We start from the raw sequence: 25,695 nt of genomic DNA on the forward strand, positions 1-25,695 counted from the left end.
GATATTATTGTATTGTTATGTTATTAGTCTAGTTGCTCTGTGTTTGCGATATGCGATATACGTGTTTATTTTCCTGATATACTGTGTATGACTTTTGCTACTCCTTGACCTCGACTCTGTCTCAGCCCATTGTACCTCAGCCAACTGACCACCTGTGTATGATCCCAGCCTGTTAAACCAGGGGTCCCCAACCTTTTTGGACCCGAGGACCACTTGGACACCAGACATCACATCCAAGACCTGGCAGACTGAGTTGGGCAGAACACAAGTGCATAAAACACAATAATGTGTATATGTGAGCCTCCCTTATTAGGTTAGTTTTTTTTTTTTAAAGGAAACGTGAGATCTCATTAATGTGTTTATTTATACTTACCTGGGGCTTCCTCCAGCCCCATGGGGTGCAGGGGATACTAAGCCATCTTCTCCGTTCTGCACCCTGTTTATGCATGCTGGCTGTGCTCTTCTTGTACACCCCCATCGCAGCCCCGCAGCTGGGAGCATTCTGAGCCTGCACAGTAATACTGCACAGGTGCAGAACACTCCCGGGCATGGAAGCGGTGCCTGTATCCAGCTGAGCATGCGCAGAAGCACATGACTGGCCAGATTACCAAAGGCATAGCACAAAAACGGAGGGTCCAGAGAGGAAGGCTGAGGAGGCCACGCACCTCATGGGGATGGAGGAAGCCTCGGGTAAGAATAAATAAACACATTAATTAGATCTCAGGTACATTTTAAAATATATATAAAACTGTGCTCAGTGTCTAAATTAAAGGAAATCTGCACTGAGGATAAATGTGCAGTCATTTAATTACCTGGGGCTTCTGCCAGCACCCTGTATTTCGTGCGATCCCTTGGTGTCCTCTGGGTCCCCTCGTTCTCCCGCTGGCTGCTTTGTTACATGTGTGACTCGAACCCAGGTTGTAACATAGTTACATAGTTATTTTGGTTGAAAAAAAGACATACGTCCATCGAGATCAACCAGTACAAAGTACAACACCAGCCTGCTCCCTCACATATCCCTGTTGATCCAGAGGAAAGCGAAAAAACCCTTACAAGGCATGGTCCAATTAGCCCCAAGAGGTAAAAATTCCTTCCCGACTCCAGATGGCAATCAGATAAAATCCCTGGATCAACATCATTAGGCATAACCTAGTAATTGTAGCCATGGATGTCTTTCAACGCAAGGAAAGCATCTAAGCCCCCTTCAAATGCAGGTATAGAGTTTGCCATAACGACTTCCTGTGGCAATGCATTCCACATCTTAATCACGCTTACTGTAAAGAACCCTTTCCTAAATAAATGGCTAAAACGTTTTTCCTCCATGCGCAGATCATGTCCTCTAGTCCTTTGAGAAGGCCTAGGGACAAAAAGCTCATCCGCCAAGCTATTATATTGCCCTCTGATGTATTTATACATGTTAATTAGATCTCCTCTAAGGCGTCTTTTCTCTAGACTAAATAAACCCAGTTTATCTAACCTTTCTTGGTAAGCGAGACCTTCCATCCCACGTATCAATTTTGTTGCTCGTCTCTGCACCTGCTCTAAAACTGCAATATCTTTTTTGTAATGTGGTGCCCAGAACTTAATTCCATATTCCAGATGTGGCCTTACTAGAGAGTTAAACAGGGGCAATATTATGCTAGCATCTCGAGTTTTTATTTCCCTTTCAATGCATCCCAAAATTTTGTTAGCTTTAGCTGCAGCGACTTGGCATTGAGTACGATTATTTAACTTGTTGTCGATGAGTACTCCTAAGTCCTTCTCCAAGTTTGATGTCCCCAACTGTATCCCATTTATTTTGTATGGTGCTAGATCATTGGTACGACCAAAATGTATGACTTTACATTTGTCAACATTGAATTTCATCTGCCATGTATGTGCCCATATAGCCATCCTATCCAGATCCTGTTGCAATATGACACTATCTTCCTGAGAGTTGATGATTCTGCACAATTTTGTATCATCTGCAAAAATAGCAACATTGCTCACTACTGCATCTACTAGGTCATTAATAAATAAATTGAAGAGCAGGGGACCCAGTACAGACCCCTGTGGGACCCCACTGCTAACAGTCTCCCATTTTGAGTACGATCCATTGACCACAACTCTTTGTTTTCTGTCCATTAGCCAGTTCCCTATCCATGCACACAGACTCTTCCCCAGTCCTTGCATCCTCAACTTTTGCACCAGACTTTTGTGGGGAACAGTGTCGAAGGCCTTTGCAAAGTCCAAGTATATCACATCTACAGCATTCCCAATATCCATATTAGCATTCACTACCTCATAAAAGCTGAGCATGTTAGTCAAACAGGACCTGTCTTTAGTAAACCCATGTTGATGCTGAGAAATAAGATTATTTTCTACTATGAAGTCATGTATAGTATCTCTTAGTAACCCCTCAAATAGTTTGCATACAACTGATGTTAAGCTTACGGCTGGTTTCACAGTGGGACGTTACAGGCGCACGTTAGAGCAGCCTGTAACGCACCCCACCGCACAGCAATGAAAAATCAATGGGCTGTTCACAGTGCCCACGTTGCGTTACATTGTAACGCAGCACGTCCTGATAACGTTCTGCATGCAGTACTTAGACTGTTTGCACATGCTCAGTACGGGTTTTTTTTTTTATTTTGAGGGCGGAGAGGAGGCGGGGAGAGGCCGCTACGTAGCCAGGCACATGGCTACTTAATATTCACTGCACTTGCAGTGTTTTCTTCTTGGAGCGGCCGCTGATTGGCTGGCGGGACCACGTGATGTGGAGAGCTCCGCTCACGTTGTCTCCGCAGTGCCTCCGACAGAGCAGGCGCACCAAGAGCTGCTTGTAACGCGGCTCTTGGTAGCGTCCTGCTCCAACACCACCAGGCGTTGCTTTAATGGCACGTTATGCGACCTTAACGTCCCCTAAAACGCAACGTCCTGGTGTGAAACCAGCCTACAGGTCTATAATTTGCTGGATCTGATTTTTTGCCTTTCTTAAATAATGGGAAAACGTGGGCTGTACGCCAATCCACTGGGACTCTGCCAGTTGCAAGAGAGTCACAAAAGATAAGATAAAGGGGTTTAGCTATAACTGAACTTTATTCCCTTAGGACCTGAGGATGCATGCCATCCGGGCCAGGTGCCTTGTCTATTTTTAATTTATTTAGTCTTGCCTTTACTTCTTCCTGTGTTAAGTATTTAATATTACAGTTAGAAGATTGAGACTCTTCTGCCTCTGTAATTTGCAATAGTGCTGTTTCCTTTGTGAAGACAGACGCAAAGAAAGCATTTAATAACTCTGCCTTACCTTGGTCATCCACCATTGAGTTCCCACCCTCATCCTTTAGGAGTCCTATACAGTCAACCTTTCTTTTTTTAGAGTTGATGTACTTGTAAAACTTTTTTGGGTTAGATTTGATATCCCTAGCGATTTGATTTTCAGCTTCGATCTTTGCCAGCCTAATTTCTTTTTTACAATTTTTATGGCGACTGCGTGTCCCCAACCACCTCTATTGCACTACCATCGCTGGGTTTCATTCACGCAAGTGCAGAACACTTCTGGCAACGGTACTGCGATTGACAAAAACGCATGGACCGGGATGCACACTCCTTCCCCACTTGTGTTCAGGTCGCTCACATAATAGAGCCACAGGTGGAAGAACAGAGGGGACCCAAAGGACAGCAGGGAATATGGGGGGCTTGAAGTAAAAGAATATACATTTATATCAGTTCAAGTTTCTTCAGCACTACCTCACTGCCCCATCACCTAAAAAGTACAATCAGCACATTAAAAAAGATGCACAAAATGGCATACATACATACCTGCTTGATGTAATGCCATGGTCAGGCTCTCCATAGTTACCTCTGTCATAGCTGCTCTTTCTGATTAAATGGCACCCCGGTGCTGCTGCATGCTGTGTATAAAGCGCCAATGCAGGACCAAAATTCCTGGTGGGGTCGCTGCCTCTGATTTGGCATTTTAATGGTGGGGACAGGGCTAATGGCTTCCAAAAAGCACACTAGTTGTTGCAGCTGTGCACACGGCGACAAACAGTAGCCACAGTGATGCAGGGGATGTAGCCCTTCATTGAATAGTTTGATGGAGGAGCGGGACTGGAAGCTTTCACTTTCAAGAAGGGGATGCTTGGGCACACTGATGGAGGAGGCAGGACTGGAGGCTGCTGCTGTTTGAGAAAGGGGACGTAATTGGGCACAGAGATAGAGGGGGAGGGGCTGAAGGCCTTCCGATATGAACAGCCACTGCTGCTTGAGGAAGGGGGTGTGATTGGACATGCTGATGGAGGAGGCGTGACTGGAGACCTCCGATATGCACGGCCGCTGCCGCGGCTCTCTGCATTCAAATGAGTGGTTGAAACTGGCTCTGACTCTGTTGGAGGCATGGGGGCCCACCGAAAAGTCCCGCGGACCACCATTGGGCCCACAGACCGGGGGTTGGGGACCCCTGTGTTCAACGACCTCACCTTTGTCTCAGCCCATTGTACCACAGCTATCTGATATCTCGTGTATGACCCTAGCTTACATTTCGACTACGACTAATCTGATCCTCTGTGCATACGTCTTATACCAAACGTGATAAGTGGGTATAAGTTAAAAAAAAAATGTTCAAGAAGACCTTGTAGTTTTTGAGAAAATCGATTTTAAAAATACAAAGAAAACTGTTTTTAAACTGTCATTTTTCAGAATTTAAAACCATTTTTCTTTGCATTTTTAAAATTGATTTTCTCAAAAACTAGAAGGTCTTTTTTAACTTGTACCCATTATTCTCCTTAATATATGTAGCAATTTTTGTAGCAATAGCATGTGTGGGGGCTTTGCTACTCCCTGCCAAAGTCGGCACTAAATTATGCGTAAATTATGCATAAATTCATGCGTGATTGTGAATGATTATACAAAGTCAATTGAATATTGCGTAATTTCACAAAATTGTAATTAGCTGATTACGGATCATCACTAATTCTAAGGACTGATTCATCCTCTCAGTGTGGCCATTAGTTTTGGGATGGAATCCAGAGGAGAAGGCTAGGTTAATCTCCAGACATGAACAGGAACAACGCCGGGAATATAGTACACATCACTGATAAGAAAATTACAGCCATAAAAAGATTTCCTGGCAGAATTCAACTTCTGAGTGCGGGGAGAGATTAAAAAAAGGTCAATAGTTCATATATTTTTTGGGGGGCGGAGCCTGACATGGACCTGTGAGGACGTGCTCTCCTCGAGCTCCGGGCAACATGACAGCTAAACCCTAGATATGAGCAAGCGGAACGACTCCAATTTACACCCTGAGACCAACAAACCGAAAGGGAACCGAAAGAGCACCAAGCAGTCCCCAAACACAGCTGCTGAAACCGCTACAAACCTGGTCACTCACTATTTCTCAGGCCCGGTCCTACGCAGCACAACCACCAAGATGGCCGACCAAACTGACGCGGTGAGGCCTGCCAGCGAAAACTTACCAGCCTCGAGCAAGATTCCTACCAAAAGCCTTGACGATATTTGGGCTTTCTTGCGCAGTCTTCCTACGAAGCAAGACATGGACTCACAGACTGACCGCATCCTTACCGCCACGAGAACAGAGATAGCGGCACTCAGAGAGGACGTGACGGGCATGGCGGACAGAGTCACTGAGCTGGAAACCGATATGCAGCAGATGCTTAAAGACATGAAAGAATTGAAAGCAGCTGCAGAAAAACAAGCCACTCTCAACAACACTTACCGCTCCTCCATGGAAGACCTACAAAACAGAGGACGCCGAAATAACATACGGCTGAAAGGCCTCCCGGAAGCCACTCGCAGTGAGGACCTACAAGATACAGTGCAGGCCATCTTTGACAAGCTTCTGGGACAAGTGCACACTCCCCCAATCCGCCTTGACAGGGTACATCGGGCCCTCAAGCCAGCACCAAAAGGCGCCGCACCACCCCGTGATGTGATTTGCAGGGTGCACCATTTTCCCATTAAAGAAGCCATCATGGCAGCGGCACGACGACACGGTGCGGTGGAGTTTGACGGAGCCCAGGTAACCTTGTACCAGGACCTCGCTCCATATACCTTAGCGCAGAGATGGGCCCTGAAGCCGCTATTACAGACTCTCCAGGAAGAAGGTGCGACCTACAAGTGGGGTTTTCCCTTTAACTTACAAGCAAAAAAAGGAAATCGGGCCGCAACCCTCCGTACGCCAGCGGACACCACCACCTTTTGTAACGCGCTGGGAATAGACACTGTAGACCTACCCGACTGGAAGCCAGACCTCCTGTTTACTAACCCACCACAAAAGCAACGGAAGAATACTTGAACTGGTATTCCTCATCACCTTCCTACGCTCCTGAACAGAGGTATGCGCATAGCATAAGCTATGCTTGTCGCCCCAAACTAGGCCACATGTACTTTACGCCCTTCTTCTTACCATCTCCTTTGGCTCTATGTGGCCTATAATTTGAGTGACATTGCTCTTTGTTTATCTTTCTTTCCCACCAAAGAACATACTGTTCATATTGTTTTCTTATTGCGTCTTACGCACACGGACCCTCTGACCCACTACAGGGCCATATGCGTGGTGTCTCTCTTGTTTAGAACTATAAGTCAAATGTTATTATTTAAACTGCAGTTTATGCTCTTCTCTAAATATCTTTAATATTAGATGCATGTAAGGTACATTTGCACATTGATATCCTCATGTTGTGAAATGTCTACTCGTTTTTCCCTGTGACATATGCACTAAAACTAGCCTCTGAAACGCCCACACTACGTATACATACAACGTGAGCTATACCTATTACTCTAGCCTACGCCATGTACACACTGCGCCTTTTACCGCCCCCATTTATGTGGCGTATGGCATGATTGACATCACTTTCTGCTTCCCACCGAGGAGCACACTGTTGAAATTGTCAACCTCACACGTATTACACATGTGGGCCAACCGACCCGTTGCAGGGCCATATGTATAGTGTCTAATTTCACAAGGATCATAAGCTAACTGTTCAGGTTTAATTTGCAGCTTTTACTCCTCCTTACGTATCTTTAATGTTACATGATTATACGTGCATTGATAGGCCCACACAACATTCCATAGTGTTGTATTAAAAGGAGCTTGCTACTAACGACACGCTCTACCCCCTTTCCCAGCTCCAATCCCTAAACCAACTTAGCGCATACCGCTTAAATTCTGCATGCCCGGGGCTCCGGAGTGCGCCTTATTGTAGTCGTGTTATCTCCCTCCCTACCCATGAAGGCCGTACAGGCCACTAAAATGGTTTTAGATTTACTAAGACTAGTTATGATCACACACGTGTTAGCACGTAAGACAGGGGTGGTCCCCTGTATATTACTCCTACTATTACTTTATCTATTATTTCACACTCTCTTCTTCCCTATTTCTCTCTTTGGCCAACTACTCTTCTCCCTGCGAGGATCCGTCGGGCTCACCAGATCCCCACTTATAAGCAATTTATTGCCTATTAATGATGCTTAAAATACAGACCCTCAACGCGAAGGGACTCAACATCCCCGAAAAACGTAGGGCCCTTCTGAGACACCTACACAGACAAAAAATCCAAATCGTTTTTCTCCAAGAAATTCACTTTAAAGGAGACTCCTCCCCAAAATTGACAGACAAATACTTTAAACGGGCTTATTTTAGCAACTCATCAGACACAAAATCCAAAGGTATCCTGATATCCAAAGATGTTGACTTTACTTTTTTACAGGAACACAAAGACACTGCAGGCCGTCTCCTCTTTATAAAAGGTACCTATCTCTCTAGAAATATCACCTTAGGCACGTATTATGCCCCCAATAATGGACAACCGGCCTTTCTGCTCAGGGCCCTCGAAGCCCTTGACACATTCGCAGAAGGAAGTCTAATCTTAGGGGGAGACCTGAACATGACACTTGACCCCTCAATTGACTCCTCCAACGGTAGGAGCTCCCTGACCAGAAAGGCACTGTCTAAATGCAAAAAAAATCTAGCCCAACGCTAATTAATAGACATCTGGAGAACACAACATCCAAACGATCGCGACTACACGTTCTACTCCCATGCACACGACTCATACACGCGTATAGACCACCTTTTCCTTTCTCAGAACTTGCTTTCAGAGCAAATACAATCAGACATAGGCCCAATGATACTTTCCGATCACTCACCGGTCACTTTGGAGATTGGCATTAGACCTAAACACCACCTTCCCAGGCAGTGGAGGCTGAACACCTCCTTATTGCAGGAAAATGAGTTCAAACAATCTATATCCACTGCATTATCCTCCTATTTTCAGCTGAATTCTACCGAGGAGACTCCCTCCACCACTGTCTGGGAAGCTCATAAATGTGTATGTAATTCGCGGTAAGATGATACAGGAAGCCACTATTAGACATAAGCAAAGACAGGCAGAAATACAGAACAGCATAAAATCATCACCCAATTTGAAACCCAGCATAAACTTTCACTCTCGGCCGGGGACCAGGAAACTCTCAGAATAGAAAGGGAAAAGTTGTGTAAGCTTCTCTTCCACAAAGAAAAACTTGTAGCCACTAAATGTAAGAGAGCATTTTACGAATTCGGAAACAAGTGCAGCAGAATGCTAGCGAAAGCACTCAGAGAGAAACAAGCGCTCACTAACGTGGCTTGCATCCTTGATGAGACGGGTTCCAGAACAATGCGCTCTGAAAACATCGCAAAAGTCTTCAGAGATTTCTATGAATCTCTGTACAATCTCCCCGACTCTACCTCACGTTCTCCCTTAGATGAAAAAATTACCCACATTAAAACATACATCCAAGAGTCAGGACTACCCTCCTTACCTGAACAAATCACATCAGAACTAGAACAACCTATCACTGAACTAGAGATTAGACAAGCCATGAAGGAATCTGCCTCAGGCAAAGCACCGGGTCCAGACGGCCTTCCTCTGGAATATTATAAATCCTTTAAGGACATCCTGATCCCACATCTGCTTGGCTCTCTCAATACCCTGATCGAAGGAGATGGCTACACCCCCCAACTACCCAGAGACATGCTTGCTGCCCAGATAGCGGTCATACCAAAACCTGGGAAGGACGCCACCTTGTGTTCAAACTACCGCCCCATCTCCTTACTGAATACGGACCTTAAATTGTTTGCCAAGGTTTTAGCTAACAGGTTGTCTCCCCACATAAATTCTATAGTGCACCCTGACCAGGCGGGCTTTATCCCCTGCCGGGAGGCGAGAGACAACACCATAAGGACTATTAACCTTATCCAATGGGCCCACAAATCACACATCCCCCTTCTACTTCTGTCAACAGATGCAGAAAAAGCATTTGACAGAGTAGACTGGAAATTCCTGGAATCCACCCTCCAACAAATAGGGCTAGGCCCTAACATGCTCAAATGGATTATGGCCTTATACTCTGCCCCCACAGCGCAAGTCCGAGTTAATGGTGTTGTCTCCTCCTCCTTTCGCATCGCCAACGGCACCAGACAGGGCTGCCCGCTCTCCCCTCTTATTTTTGCCCTATCCCTGGAACCCTTTCTACGCATGGTCCGCAAAAACCCAGATATCACTGGCCCCAAACTCCCCACATCTGAACACAAGGTAGCGGCCTATGCAGACGATCTCTTATTTTACCTAACTAATCCCCATATCTCAGTACCACTATTAGAATTGGAATTAGAAAGATACCGTCTGCTTTCAAACTTTAAGGTAAACCCTGAGAAATGCCAGGCAATGGGGATCTCAATGTCAACTGAACTTAATGCTCTCATTAAGCAGAATTTTCCCTATAAATGGCACAGTCAAGCCATCACCTATCTTGGTATCCGTATTCCATCCCTGCTAAACAGCCTATATATTCTTAACTTCTCCCCTCTGACTAAGATTATAGAGAAGGATCTTCTTAGGTGGGACAAACCCCATTTTACATGGCTGGGACGAATAAACATTCTTAAAATGAATGTCCTGCCACGTCTCCTATATCTCTACCAAACTATCCCAATCATCCTCCCACCTGAACATTTTAAACAACTAAGAAAGATGTTTGCCCGTTTCATCTGGAGATGTAAGCCTCCGCGAATTAGACTTGCTGCGCTTGTCCTGCCAAAAGCTATGGGAGGCCTCGCTGTACCTGACTTCAGAAAATATTATCTGGCGGCATCACTGGTCCGACTGGTAGACTGGCACAGACACTCCGCCCAAAAGAGGTGGGTTCTCCTTGAACAGGACCTTGTGGGCTCAACTCTGACATCATACCCATGGGCATCTAGGCAAATATCTAATGACTACTTGTCAATAAACACCACACTTACCGCCCTATCAAAAATCCGACACCTGACTGAGATATCTCCCTGGCCCACTCCACTGGTCCCTGTATTGGACAACCCTATCTTCCCACTGGGATGCTCTTCCCAAGCCTATATTAGTTGGAGAATGGGAGAAACCTTACGCGCCCGAGACTTCATTTCCAATAACACATGGAAATCAACAAACCAAATGCGTGAACAACGCTCATGTCCCTTCTTAGATGAATGGAGTCATATACAATTCATACATTTTCTTGAATCCCTGGGCAGGAAGGAACAATTATCTCGCCCTCTAACACAATTTGAATCCCTCTGCATGACATCCGGCACAACTAAAAAAAACACTTTCCTATATTTATCAACTGCTGGTCTCTGATGCCACCTGGTCAGAAGAGCTTAAACAGAAATGGGAGCGAGACCTCCAGACACAGTTCACAGAAGAACGATGGCAGAAAATACTGATCCTTAACCAAACTGCCTCAGTGTCTTCTAGAGTAAAAGAGACCAACTACAAGATCCTCTCCAGGTGGTATCTCACTCCAAACAGATTGCATAAAATATATCCACAAGCTAGCCCTCTTTGCTGGAGATGCAATAAAACAAATGGCAGCTTGCTCCACATTTTCTGGGCATGTGAAAACATACAACCCTTTTGGCAGGAGGTCCAGAAGCACATTAAAATTCTTACTGATGGAGAACCCTCCTCAGATCCCTCCTACTATCTCCTCCACAACACACCTAAACCTTTCAAGCAATTCAAACGCTCTCTAGCCAAACACTTAATTCAAGCAGCCAGAATCATTATCGCGAGAAATTGGAAATCAACAGCAACACCTTCGACTCTGGAATGGATCAACGAGATTAAACATATTTATCAAATGGAATCACTTACACATAGCATCTATAATAGAGAGGAGATTTTTTCAAACACATGGACTCATTGGAATATCTTTTTAGAATCAGATGAATACAAATTAATACTACAAAATACCCCAACTTAAAACTCTTGGCTGAGTAATCTTGAACTAACTCAGTGCTCTTCCCTTCGGGTTGGGTCTTAACCTTGCAAATTAAAACCAACAGCAATAAATTAAATCACTGGGTAGATCGAAGTGAGCCTGACGGAAATTCCTACTCTTGGCCTTCTCCTCTTTCTTTAATTTCTTTCTTTTCTGGACCCTGTGGAACCGGGGCTTCCCAGGGCCCTCTGCATCTCATTCCTCTCTTTTCTTCTTTCTTTCTTCTCCTCTTACTGTTTCTCTGCAGATATAATTACTGCTGACCCGGGCTCTCGGGTTTGCATGTATGGACACCCTCGACCTGTCACCTCAAGCTCACAATAGCAGAGCATATTTCATAATGTTTATACCTTTTCATGAGTACGATTTTGTTCCCTTTTCAGAGAACATATTACTCTTTGTGGTTGTCCTTCTGTGTTTACCTGTGATCTGGATTATTATGTACTGTAAAAACTTAAACTTTAAATAAAGAATCTTTAAAAAAAAATAGTTCATATATTTTCACTTAGAGACACTTAATAGGCTGCCACTGAGTAGAGACAACAAAACATTCAATCTACTTTGTAAATGTTTAAGTATAAAATACAATTATGGGGTATCTAAAAAAAAAAAAAAAAGTCATTTTTTGGAGCAGGAGGAAAAATACAATTGTTTATCTTAGTTCATTTTCACCTTGGGTCCACTTTAACTACTTATGTCTATCTGGACGGATATATCCATCCAGATAGCCTGCCCTGCTGCAGCTGAGCCGAGCGCGCGCTCCCGCCGCCTTCCGCTGCCCCGGCCTATGTCTTCCTATGAAAAGCCGCAATTTTTCTAAGTTTCACATCATCCCTTCTGTTCCTGTAAGCAAGAGCTCTTGGTTACAGGATGAAAAACCAAAAAATGACTGTAGTATGATGTAGTAGAACTACATCTACATACATTTTTAAAAAAAAAATATACACTCAATTACATTTAAAATTACCTGTTTACCTCCTCACTCCAAACAACCCCAAATAAAATGTTTGTTTAAAAAAAATTACAATTAAAAAAACAAAACAAAAACAAAACATAAATAGCTACCCAAGGGTCTGAACTTTTTAAATATGCATGTCGAGAGAGTATATTACTATATTTTATATGTATAAGCTTGTAAATAGTCATGGTTGCAAATTGAAAAAATGTAATAATTATGGTAGCATGTATAATTTTAAAGCTATAATGGCTGAAAACTGAGAAATAATATTTTTTTTCATTTTTTTCTTAATATTTCCGTTAAAATGCATTTAGAAAAAAATAATTCTTAGCAAAATGTACCACCCAAAGAAAGCCTAATTGGTGGCGGAAAAAACAAGATATAGATCAACTAATTGTGATAAGTAGTGATAAAGTTATTGGCGAATGAATGGGAGGTAAAAGTTACTCGGAAGCATAAGGTGAAATGACACTGAAGGCTGAAGTGGTTAAGTGTGCAAGGTATAGAGACTGATAAGTAGAGATGTGGCGAACATCTCTGGATACATGGGGCTTTTACTACTTCCGGGTCGCTCTGACCCGGAGTAGTACGCCTGCGCTGCCCGGCGAAGCACGTCCTAGATCGCGCTCCTGTTCCCGGGCACTTTCTGCGCATGTGCGTGACATCATGAACGACGTCACGCTCATGCGCAGAGAGTGCCCGGCAACAGGAGCGCGCTCTAGGATGCGTTTCGCCGGGCAGCGCAGGCGTACTACTCCGGGTCAGAGCGACCCGGAAGTTGTAAAAGCCCCAGAGATGTTCGCCGAGCGAACAGTTCGCAACATCTCTACTGATAAGCAGTGGACAGAAGTACCACAAAACCAAATTAACACACCAGCAAGAGTAACCAAACAGTCCAGGGCCATACACAGAGAGATCAGTCTCACAAACCAAGGGGTGTTTAAGGGTAGGAACACACTAAGCAGAAAAGCTAGCATTGCGTAAAATGCTAGCGTTAACGCGCATAAGTCAATGGGCTGCTTGAAAAACGCATTTGTTTGTGTTCTGCAATGTGCATTTTTCAAACCCAGCACTTGCCAAAACGCATCTAAAATGCACATAATGTATGTTAATGGTGACGCAGAGGTATAGTGTGTTATTGTTTTTATTGCCTTTTTTTGTGTTTTTGTATTAAAACCAAGTTTGATAATGTATTTCCATTTTCTGTTGACTTCTTAGTGATGAGCCAGAGAGGACATTGAAAAGTTTCTTTTTATACTGGCCACATTCCAAAAATTTTCATAAAACGCATATCAGAAATGCATACAAAATGCACAAAACCTCTTGCGATTCATATGTGTGAAATGCAAATACAGTAAAATGGAAGCAAAAAGCATGTGCGAAACGCATGTCAGAAACGCAAAAGCACTCAAAACACACTTCGTTATAACAAAAAATGCACACGCATATGCAGCAAAATGCAACCTTTCATGCACTGCCTAGTGTGTTCCCAGCCTCAGAAGAGTAGTCTCGCCGCACCTGCGCAGTTCGTGTAGCCACGAGTGCGGCTGCGCAGCTCTAAGTCCTCCTCCAGTCCTGTCCTCGCTCCCAGCGGTCTCGTGGCTGTAAAGCTATACGGACTGCACAGGTGCGGCAAGACTGGCAGCTATCTTTATTGGGGAAAATCAGGACGACCCGAGGGATGGGGTCGGGGCCAGAACAGAGGGTGTAAATTGAAAAAAAAAAAAACAGCAGAATGGAACGGAGGAAGCGGATGGCATCCCCTAAGTCTGCAGCTACCAGCCAGGTATTTAAAGGGGAACTTCAGCCTAAACAAACATACTGTCATTAAGTTATATTAGTTATGTTAATTAGAATAGATAGGTAATATAATTTTTACCCACCCTGTTTTAAAAGAACAGGCAAATGTTTGTGATTCATGGGGGCTGCCATCTTTGTCATGGGGGCAGCCATCTTTTTGGTTGAAAGGAGGTGACAAGGAGCAGGAGACAAAGTTCCAACTGTCCTGTGTCCTGATAACCCCTCCCAGCTTCATGCTCTAGGCTTCAAATGTCAAATTCAAAATGTAAAAAAAAAAAATTGCACCAAAACAGCAGAACGAGAGCAAAAACATCAGAAATCCCATCATGCTTTGCACAGCATCAGGGGAAAAAAGCCCGGGCAGTTTTCTTCTGTGCAGCTAAAAATGAGGCTTAAATAAGAGAAACAAAGTTCTGATGCTGTGAAACTGTTAAAGAAACACCGAGTCTTTTCAGTGCTGCTGAGTCGATTTTTATTCCGGAGGTTCACTTTAACTTTTTTTTTCAGTCTCGCCTCGTAAGTCTTTTAAAGAGGAACTGTCATGAAAATCTTAAAATTTAAAACACATACAAAATAAGAAGTACATTTCTTCCTGAGTAAAATGAGGCATACATTACTTTTCTCATATGTTGCTGTCACTTACAGTAGGTAGTAGTAATCTGACATCACCGACAGGTTTTGGGTTAGTCCATCTCTTCCTGGGGGATTCTCAGCATGGCCTTTATTGTTTATAAAGACATTCCCTGAAACAGATTTATATAAAGATGTGGGGCAGCCTCCCTGCTCAATGCACACTTATTCGGCAGTTGGACTGAGCAACTGCCATTCACTAAGTGCTTTTAAAAATAAAGAAAACCCTGAGAACCCCCTAGGAGTACATGGGCTAGTCCAAAATCTGTCAGTAATATCAGATTTCTACTACCTAATGTAAGTGACAGCAACGTAGGAGAAAAGTAATTAATGGCTCATTTTACTCTGGAAGAAACATACTTCTTATTTGTATGTGTTTGCATGTATTTTACATTTTAAGATTTTCGCGACAGAGGTCCTTTAAGTACCCAGAGGCATATCTGGGTAATATGGTGCCTGTGGCAAACACTGACATTATTACTATTATTATTATTGATTTGTAAAGTGCCAACATATCTTGTGGTGATGTACAAAGTAAGAAACAAACACAGTACATAATAATAAAGACAATTTTATACACCAATATACAAAATACAGAATCAATACAAAATACAGAATTCGTAATTACTGTGACATGTTGAATAAAATGTATAACAAATTGCAAGATACAAATGGATGAGAGAGCCCTTCTCTTGCTAGCTTACAATCGAAAGGAATGGGGGGGGGGGGGGGGGGGAATTGCGTACATCTGTTAGTGCTGTCTGTGTATTTTGGAGCAGTATATTTTTTGGAAATGAATATTTTTGGGAAAATCTCTTTTCTTACACCCTCTCTGTACTCTATATAAAAAACACAAAATCCAGGCTCCTCACCTTGAGCTAGGACATTTAAACACTTGTAGATTTAATGGGGAGGTGCTGGAAGGGGTGTGGCAAGCAAAACAGCAAAACATCAAAATGAACTTCCGCTCACTCATGCAAATCCTCGTGCGAATCCACTTACAAAAATCATGCAGCAATCATACAGCTAAGTTAAAAGCTGGGATTTTCGTTACAAGAATAAAGTCTCTTGCGTAGTCACATACACTGTGTAGAGGTAGCCCAGTGTCGTATGTGTCCAAACTCTGGCCCTGGCCCATGGTACATATGCAGGTACTAGCAGCTCCCTTGCAGGATTAGTTAGATGCACTACCTGTCCCAGGGAGGACGTTAAAGGTATGTGCTCCTATTCCCTAGATAGGTTTTGATGCGCTGAATGCGTGCATGTTTGTGCTATGCATGTTACAGGGCCAGAGTTAGGACACATACGACACTGGGCTACCTTTAAGCGTTGTATGACTGCGCAAGGGACTTTTTTCTTGTAACGAAGATCCCATTGTTTAACTTAGTTGTAGGGGCAGCATTGATTGCTGCATGATTTTTGTAAGTGGATTCGCATGAGGATTTGCATGAGTGTGCAGAAGTTAATTTTTTTTATCTCTCTGTACTCTATTGTAACACTAACACTAACCTTTAACACCTAACCCTAACCTCCACTCTGATACTAACCTTCCCCTCTTGACTCTTAACACTCTCCTATCCTAACACTAACCACCCCCCTCGCTACTCCTAACTCTTACCTTTCCCCTAACAATTACTACTAATTAGTTTGATATCCGAATATGGATTAAGACCATGCAGGCACCAGTTCATTTTTGCCCACTTCTTTTCCCCCATCCTCCCTGTTGAGTTGGGGAGGTAGCTTAGGCATGATGGAAGATCTCAGTCCAACAAGACATGGGAGACTACAATTTAATACTGCTGGAGAGGCAGGCAGCACTACTGTTACAAGACAAATGTGTTGCCCCTAGATACCAAAATTAAAGGACAACTGTAGTGAGAAGAACATGGAGGCTGCCATATTGTGTTCCTTTTAAATAATGCTGGTTGCCTGGCAGCCCTGCTGATCTATTTGGCTTCAGCAGCTTGGAAATCACACCTGAAACCAGCATGTGGCTAATCTTGTTAGATCTGACAATAATGTCAGAAACACCTGATCTGCTGCATCTTATTTAGGGTGTATGGATAAAAGTATTAGCGGTAGAGGACCAGCAGGATAGCCAAACAACTGGTATTGGTCAAAATGAAATAAATATGGCAGCATCCACATACCTCTCACTACAGTTGCCCTTTAAGCAGCTGGGCTACCCAAATACCAGAGTTTAAAATGCCCCAGATTTATAAATTGAGTAGCTATGGTACCGTAGACATTAGAATTAAGTAGCTAGGTGCCAAATTAAATAGTCACATGCTTCCAGATAATTCATCAAGTAGGCACATGCCTCTGTAACGATTGTGGAATTCTCTCCGGGATCAGCGCACAAGACGTGCGCTGACACTGCGGAAATCCTCCACAAGCGTGTAATTTGCGGGAACCCAGCAAAAGGTGCAATGCACCTGTAGAGGGAAATTCCTGTCGACAGATGGAGCTGTGGAGTGCAGAGGAACGGCTCCTCTGCCCTACCACACACGCCAGACAGGAATTGCACGAAGGGAAGAAACTCAGGGCAAGATAGCCCTGAAAGAGAGAGATCAAAGCGACAGAGGGTATGTGTGTCCACCAAACTAGTCACCACCCTGCGACGATGAACACACATCCATGAAGACAAAGTGAGAAGGCAATCGCCAGAGATGGCGATTGCTAACAGCGACACAAGACCGAATAAGCACAGATGAGGAGCGTATGTATGTCCGCCAATCTAGCCGCCAACCTGCGACAGTGGACACACAACAGAAGAAACCAAGTGAGAACACAATCGCAAGAGAAGCGATTGCGGAAGAGAATGAGCACAGGGACAGATTGTATGTGTGTGCACCAAACTAGTCGCCAACCCGCGACGGTGCATACACAACAGCAGATATGAAGTAGGAACGCAATCGCGAGAGAGGCGATTGCCAGAGGTGACACAAGGCTACAGCAAAGCAGAGCACGAGAGTAGCAAAGGCACAGCAAATCATACAATAAGGAGATAAGGAAAATAACAAACGCTAGCTAAACGCGAACACCGCACTCATTCGCAACAGTGCACGCGTTTATGCGCGGTCTCCGCATGTTAAGCACAACAGAGACAAGCACGCCTAACTAACCACGGACAGACAAACATGAAACAGAGGACGCGAGCGCTTGCTTAACGGTTACCTCACCGAGCCTCCAGCAAGCGTTCGTAGCAGACAAGACAGATACACGAAAACAGGAATAAGCGAGAGATAGGATCCACAGCACTAGCGCAAGAAGCTAGTGCGATCCAAGTATAGCAAGAGAGTAGCAGACCAGAAGGATCCACAGCACTAGCGCAAGGCGAGTGCGATCCTGGCAAGACAGAACAGATGAGATAGCTGGTAGCAACCGCTGCTCCAGCTATACTCCAAGAACAAAGATAAGAACGACTTCCTGTCGACCACCGCTGGGACAGGACAATCGCAACAGACAAACAAAACAGATATGCAATCCTAACTGCACTAGGAAATCTGCCTAGTGCAGTTCCAGGAATTACTCTAGGCTAATCTTCAAACAAAGAGCAAGGCTGACACTCCAGGCGAGTGTTACACAGGAACTAACTCTTATGACCAGCAAAGGACTCTGGGAAACATAGCTCTTTATACTGCCAGTTATCAAAGGAGGCAGGTAGGGGATTTGCATAACGAGTGTATGCAAATTCCTCAGCAGCAGAACAGACCAGAAACTTGTAATGGAAAGACAGGTCTCTCTTCCAGAGACCTGCAGCCCACAGACTAGAGGAATGGTCAAACAGCTGTCTGCCAGCGCATCCAGCTGAGCGGATCATTACAGCCTCCCAATAAAAATATTAAGTTGTCACAATCATCCAAATAAAATAATGAAGTAGACACACACCTCCAGATAAAATAATGAAGTAGCCAGGTGGCTAATAATAAACAAATTAAATAGCCAGGTGAACCAAAATAAAATAAGTAGCCAATTCCATCTTGTCCATCTATGCATAGATTAAGTAGCCATGTTCCCCAGATAACAGGAATTACCATATTTTTCGGACTATAAGACACTCCTTACCAGAAGATGCACCTAGGTTTAGAGGACAAACATTAGGGGAAAAAATATGAAACCTAGTGCATCCATGGTGCAGGGGCAACTTGTGAATGTTTTCCCACAATTATTATGTTGTCCTTGTACCTCCTCTGTCCCTCTTGGTGTCCTCATTTGTCCCCCTCTCCTCCTCTGTCTCCCTTGGTGTTTTCCTCTGTCATCCTTAGTTTCCTTCTGTGTGTTCTTGTGTCTTCCGTTTGTGTACCCCTTGCCCTGGGTCCTCTGTTTGTGTTTCTTAGTGTCCTCCATTTGTCCCTCTGTCCTTTGCTCCCCCTGTGCAATGTAACTAGTGGCAGCCGCATGTATCTCCACCTAACCTGAGGGAGCTTGCAGGAATCAGCTCTTCCTTACGTGCCCTCTAGTGCTGGTTGCATAATTATGTGATTAGCAGAAGCCAGCACTAAGGGGAGAGTGAGAAAGAGGGCAAGCAGCTTATCGCTGTGGACTCCCTTGGGTCAGGTGAGAGATACAGGAGGAGATGGAGGAGGGCAGGGGGATATTGCAGGGAGCCCACGACATTGGGGCAGATCGGTGGTTTGTATCGGCGGGCCTAAGTCGGGGGCTCCCTGTATTTGGATTTTCTCCCCACTTTTGTTAATGAGTGCTGGCTGGGTCAGTAGTAGTGCTGGCTGGGGTGGGTGGGGTAGCAGTGCTGGCTTAGTGCTGGGTGCTGGCTAGGGTTAGGTGGGTTCTACTGCAGGTTCTGGCTGGGTGGGTGCTAAGCCTGGCTGGAAGCTGATGCTGGGTGGGGGCTGAGCCTGGCTGAGTTTGGGCTGAGTGGGTGCTAGGTGCTGGCTGGGTAGGTACTGAGTAGGTAGCAGGTAGGAACTGGGGTAGCAGTGCTGGCATAGTGCTGGGTGCTGGCTGGGGTCGGGTAGGTTTTACTGTAGGTGCTGGCTGGGTGGGTGCTGAGTCTGGCTGGAGACTGATGCTGGCTGCTGAGCCTGGCTGGGTGCTGGGTTGGGGCTGAGTGGGTGCTAGGTGTTGGATGGGTAGGTACTGAGCCTGGTTCAGGGTGCTTGCTGGGTGGGTGCTAGGTGCTGGCTGGGAGATAAGGCTGGCTGAGGTCTGGGTGGGTGCTAGGTGTGAGCTGTTGAGCCTTGCTGGGGGCAAAGTGGGGGTTTTCTGGATGCTGGGTGTGTGCTGAGCCGGGCTGAGTGGGTGCTAGATGCTGGCTGGGTGGGGGCTGGCTGAGGGCTGAGGCAGACTGGATGGGTGCTAGGTGCTGGCCAGGTGGGGGCAGGCTGGGAGCTGAGGCTGGGTGGGTGCTGGCTGGGTGTTGGGTGGGTGCTAAACCTGGATGGGTGCTGGCTGGGGTCTGAGACTGGCTTGGGGCTGGGTGTTTGCTTGGTGGGTGCTGAGCCTGACTGGGTCCTGGATGGGTGCTAGATACTGGCTGGGGGCTGGTTGGATGCTGCCTGGGTGCTTGGTGCTGGCTGGGGACTGAGGCTAGCTGGCTGGGTGCTGGCTATTACAGACCTCAGATGAGCGACAAGATGTGCCTTTTCTGCCTCTTGGTATTCCCCCCCCCCCCCCCCCCCCCCCCGCGCTTCTCCATTGCCTGTCAGACCTCATCAGCTGCGACAGGAAAGACAGAGAGGGCACATACACTACGCACCCGGTGCACTCCAAATCCAGAAATCATGTCAATGGTAACTTCTGCATCTGGAGTGCACCGGCCATGTAATGTATGCACCCTCTCTGTCTCTCCTATCGCCTCTGATTTGAGAATGGAGAGGCAGCGGAAGGGACCATACCAGGAAGCAGCAATGGCAGTACACCACTAGTCATTAGCAATCCAATAGAGTAGTCAAAGTCCAGCCAAGTTTCAGTCCAGTCAGTAATCCAATAGAGCATACAGCTAGTAGAAATGACTACTCCGCACACCACCAATGGTCTTAGAAACTTGCTTGACTTGTCATTGTACTCGGTAAACATGAAAGGATGGAGTATCACCAGCCAAGAGTAAAGATGCATTGTATGCTTAAGGAAGAAGTTGCCTCATCATGTGACTATGTGATCATCAAGGGTGGGCAAAAAAATCGAATTTGCCTAGTGTTAGAATTTAAGTATGATATGCTTGAATTTGGAGGCCTAGTAAAAGAACTTGCTCAGCAGAGTCTCCATTTAAAGAGTATTTCTAGAAGCACTGGAGAACATTGTGCTTCTGACTACACAAGGCCGGAGGGCTTAACAGGCCGAGATGTACAGACTTCTAAGCTGCAGCAGGATAAACATGAGCCAATGTTATGAAAACATGCTCATAAGTACATTACACAATAGTCTTAGGGACATATTATCTCATTTACTGGGTAATAAGCGAGGAAACGCCATATTTGGCTTTTCCTATCTGAGCAGGCTAGACTTCACTAAGGCAGCAAAAACAAATTTGTAATAACAAAAGAGACTTCAGATTATTATGAATCCATAATATATGAATCCTGGTTTCTTATTTTTGTCTGACAACATTTGCACCTCACATCCCTGACTGCAGTATTCTTATTAGTTATAAACTTAAGTGTTAGCTCCATTCAGTAGATTTTTTTTTATTATTATTACAGATAATAAACTATTCAAATATAACTATTGCAATCAAGACTGGAAATAAAAATGTGAAGCATTTTTCTTTTCTTAACCTGATTTTCAAATGATTGTAACCTTTACTCCATGGCAGGATCCAGACGTACGTTTATCAAAGCTTTTATCTTATGCACTACGCCATGGAGCTGTCAGTATGGGCTTACCCATGTCTTCAGGTAAGTACTACATGCCTAAATACATAGCTTTTTGTTACACAGATGGGGGGATATGTTTTGCGAATGCGAAGTATAAACATCTATATGAGCCACTATTCAGCCTTTTCATTAATTCTTTAAAAAGTACATTTCACTCATAATGCATACGTTTTTTGGTAATGAGAAGAGGGGACACACACCTAGAGCCCAAAATAGTGTAGTACGTACTGGAATCATGGAAATGAAGACGTAAGTACAACTTATTCACAAATCTGGGCTACCGTCCAGGTAACCACTATATAGGCAGGTGGGGAGTATAAAGCCTCATCTACACGCGTAGATGAGGCGGCGATGTGGCTTATCAATCGAGCCGCTGATGTGGCTCGATTGATAAGATCCGACAGCTCGGATCTTGCTACCGCCGATTCCCTGCTCGTTCCCCGCGATGGGACAATGGCAGGGAATCGAGCAGAAGATAAGCGGCGCGGGGACGAGCGGGTATCGAATCCGGTGCACGCGCGGGCGAGCGGGCATGCGGCGGGGACGCGGAAGAGGCCATCCGGCGGCTAATCGAGCCGCCTAATCGCCGCCTCATCTACGCGTGTAGATGAGGCTTTAGACCTGTCCCCACTCAGGATTAAGAAGTCGCTCTCTGTAGTTCAGAAGAAAGGGGCCAAATCCCCTCCACCAGGGGTGGACACGGTAGTGATGCAGTTGTACAGAGGCGCCAGTAGTGTAAATGGCATAAAAACTTTAAAACTTGGGGGGTTAGTCAGTGGACTTACCCCCTTGAAGGTAGGACACAAGATGCTGTTGTTAATTCAACAAACAATTTATTTAAATACTCCAGGTAAGTGCAACGCACTTCACGGGCATATCCCACTTCAACAGGCAATAAAAAGGAGTACAAAAAAACCTCATACAGCCTAGTAGCGGGTTTAGCGCCTCTGCCTTGGTAATGATTTAATATTTTAAACAATGGTGCCTATATTTCACTAGAAACTGATAATATAACCAAGGAAACAGACCAGCACCATAACTGAATCAACAATATTCTCTTACTAGCTGGTGGTGCATGCTATGGGCAAGGAGCCATCTCTCTGGATGTCATGTGCCACCTCAAATTGCATTACTGGACCAATTTGCTAGTGTCAATCAGTTTGTACCATCGAATTGCACAGTTGAATCTAAATTCATAGGGGAAACAAAATACACAGGCAAAATGCATAGCTCTCTTTGTAGCCAAATTGGCCTGTAATTCTGTCTGTGATAGTATGCAATAGGTAAGGTAATGGAATTGTGGCTACTTAGTAATGTAAAAAAAATAGGTAAAAGGCTGCAATCCAAATTGTTTAATACTCAAGAGAGGAGTAAGAAGGTACTAGATTATCGTAACATTCAGGCTAGGTTCACAGTGAGACGTTACAGGTGCACGTTAGTGCAGCCTGTAACGCAGCCCCACCGCACAGTAATGAAAAATCAATGGGCTGTTCACAGTGCCCACGTTGCGTTACATTGTAACGCAGCAAAGTGCTGCATGCTGTGCATTCTACGCGGCTAAGCCGCGTTGGACTGTTTGCACATGCTCAGTCATGTTGGGGAGGAGGGGAGAGCGGCCGGGCACATGGCTAATTAATATTCACTGCACTCAGTGACGTGCAGTGTTTACTTCCCGGAGCGGCCGCTATGTGCAGCGATTGGCCGGGCAGGACCACGTGATGCCGCATGTGTCCAAGAGTACGCATCACGGCATCACGGACGCCAGAGTGAGCTGCACAACGCGGCTCACTCTGACGTCCACATCAGAGAGCACCAGGCGTTGCGTTAGGTGCACGTTATGTGCCCTATAACGTCCCCTAAACGCAACGCCCCACTGTGAACCTAGCCTCAAAAAAAAAATCTGTGCAGAGAGCTCTTAAGAAAGTAAATTCAGGAAACAAACTGGCCTTCTGCTAAGGAAAACTGTGACAACCTTTACAAGAAACTGATTGTTATGTTTTTGGAATTAGTAATCAAAGAAAATGAAATTGATTATACAGAGATCACTGTAGAGATTTAACGGATTGAGATTCTGATTTCAGCACAGTCAAGCCCAGAATATCTACAGATGTGCATTGGCAACATAGAACAAAAGTTTGTTCTTTTGCAAGAGCAGATTGAAAAGGAAAAAAAAAATGAAAAATTTATCAGAGATCATACCAATTATGATCAAAGAAAAATGTTTTCTTGGAAAAGTGGTTCTATCCCATGTAAAAAAAAATAAAAAATCTGCAACCTCTTGCATTCATCTGTACAATTTACTACTCAACTTAATCTACTGACTTAAAGAGAAACCATAACCAAGAATTGTACTTCATACCAATCAGTAGCTGATACCCCCTTTCCCATGAGAAATCTATTCCTTTTCACAAACGGATCATCAGGGGGCTCTGTATGGCTGATATTGTGGTGAAACCCCTCCCATAGTGTGATGGCAGTACCAGGGTGCTGATATCACACTGTGGGAGCCTTGATGCATTGTGGGAAATAACAGCTGTTTCCAACTGCCACAAAAAGCAGCATCTCCTTCCAAAGAGATCACCTGCCAGCAGTAAAAATGTCACCATGTGATAAATGTCAGTATGTAAATCAGGGAGAGGAAAGATTTCACAATGGGCAAATGCTGACTAAATCATTAATAAATAATTATTGTAAAAATTAAGTACTTTTTTCATTACATTATTTTCACTGGAGTTCCTCTTTAAAGAGGAACCATCGCGGAAATCTTAAAATTTAGAATACATACAAATAAAAAGTACATTTCTCCCAGAGTAAAATGAGCCATAAATTACTTTTCTCCTGTGTTTCTGTCACTTACAGTAGGTAGTAAAAATCTGACATTACCGACTTGTACTTCTTATTTATATGTGTTTTACATTTTAAGATATTTGCAACCGTTACTCTTTAAATGCAATACTCACCCCCCGACAGGTCTATCTACGTGGGTGTGCCTCTTACTGCTCATGACATTACACGATGGGACACGACAGGCGCAAATGGGAATTCAATTGATCATAGTACTTTGCGCAGAGTCATCGGAGATCTTAAAGATCTTATCCCATGTGACGGTCATTATCAGCGCACATCACTAAACGACGTTCATGTGATTATGCGGCTGCACTCACATAGCAAAATCATGGAAGGAAATGACCTCTTGTTGCTGAAAAATTAGCCAGTTTTCACAAAAATCATTGAGAAAACCGCGTGGTGGGTACCTTAAGAAACTGAAGCAAAACTGTATCCTTGCAGTAAATATACAGCCAATACCACCTCCAGCCATTAGAGGGCAGAAAGCAAAAACATGAATTTGTTTTAGACATGCATGTAGCCATCTCCACCGTATTTACCCAATGCCCTCTACTGGCTGCTAGCCAGCCTTGTAATGTGGAGCATGGAGATCCCCAAGTACAGAGCACAGACATCATATTTGCTTTTCAGAAAGCTAAGAGAGCAATCACGGCACCTTTTCATAACCAAAGTTATCTTGACCCAATAGTTAATGGGCTTCAGTAAATGGCATATGGTGATTGAAATGCTTTTAGTAGCTTTGGCTGTCATCGTGGAAAACCGCATGCTGTGTATGCTTAAACTTGCCACCTAGCTTCACCTAAACCACTGCTACACAAAGCTACAAGCTGTAAACTGACAGGACCTATTGCAGTGCAGGGTTGACATCTGACAGGACCTTATGGAACTTACCTGCAACCTTTTCAGTTGTTTTATGCAGTCTTATTTTTCTTGACATATTTTTGTGTATGTCAACTTTGTTTCTGCATCAGTGATACTTAGCTTAAGATATGTTTCCTTTTCTTTCTTTTTTTTCTATTTTTCTGTAAGCTTAGCAAGGTTCAGCTGCTTTGAGCAGAAAATCTCCAATATTTTACATCTCCACTCAGGCATTGTAATTCAATAATAGGTATGCTCACATCTAAAGAAAAATATGCTTCTTATCCTGATAAGCAGAAATACAAAGTGATTTTGTATTTTCTAACAGAAAAAAATCAGTGTAGATGAAATGGAAATCCTAGGGGCAAACCAGTAGTCACCAGTGAGTTCACCTGGTGGATCTTTATATTCTGCTAAGCACAGCACCACTTCCTGTGAACAGGGTACCCCTTTAAAAGGAAGAGAACA

At 44.4% G+C, this 25,695-nt stretch overlaps 1 protein-coding gene across 3 annotated transcripts in view; it reads left to right on the forward strand.

Annotated features, from left to right (window-relative positions):
- The window catches only part of TRPT1 (tRNA phosphotransferase 1), a 322,090-nt gene that overhangs the window by 74,974 nt on the left and 221,421 nt on the right, over nt 1–25,695 (forward strand). For all 3 annotated transcript variants that reach the window (XM_068259617.1, XM_068259618.1, XM_068259616.1), the window contains one exon: nt 21,462–21,543. In XM_068259617.1, the coding sequence (XP_068115718.1) occupies nt 21,462–21,543 (82 nt within the window). The remainder of the gene's footprint in view (nt 1–21,461; nt 21,544–25,695) is intronic.

The sequence above is a fragment of the Hyperolius riggenbachi genome, chromosome 11 (assembly GCF_040937935.1).
Source record: "Hyperolius riggenbachi isolate aHypRig1 chromosome 11, aHypRig1.pri, whole genome shotgun sequence".
In the NCBI taxonomy this organism is placed as follows: Eukaryota; Metazoa; Chordata; class Amphibia; order Anura; family Hyperoliidae; genus Hyperolius; species Hyperolius riggenbachi.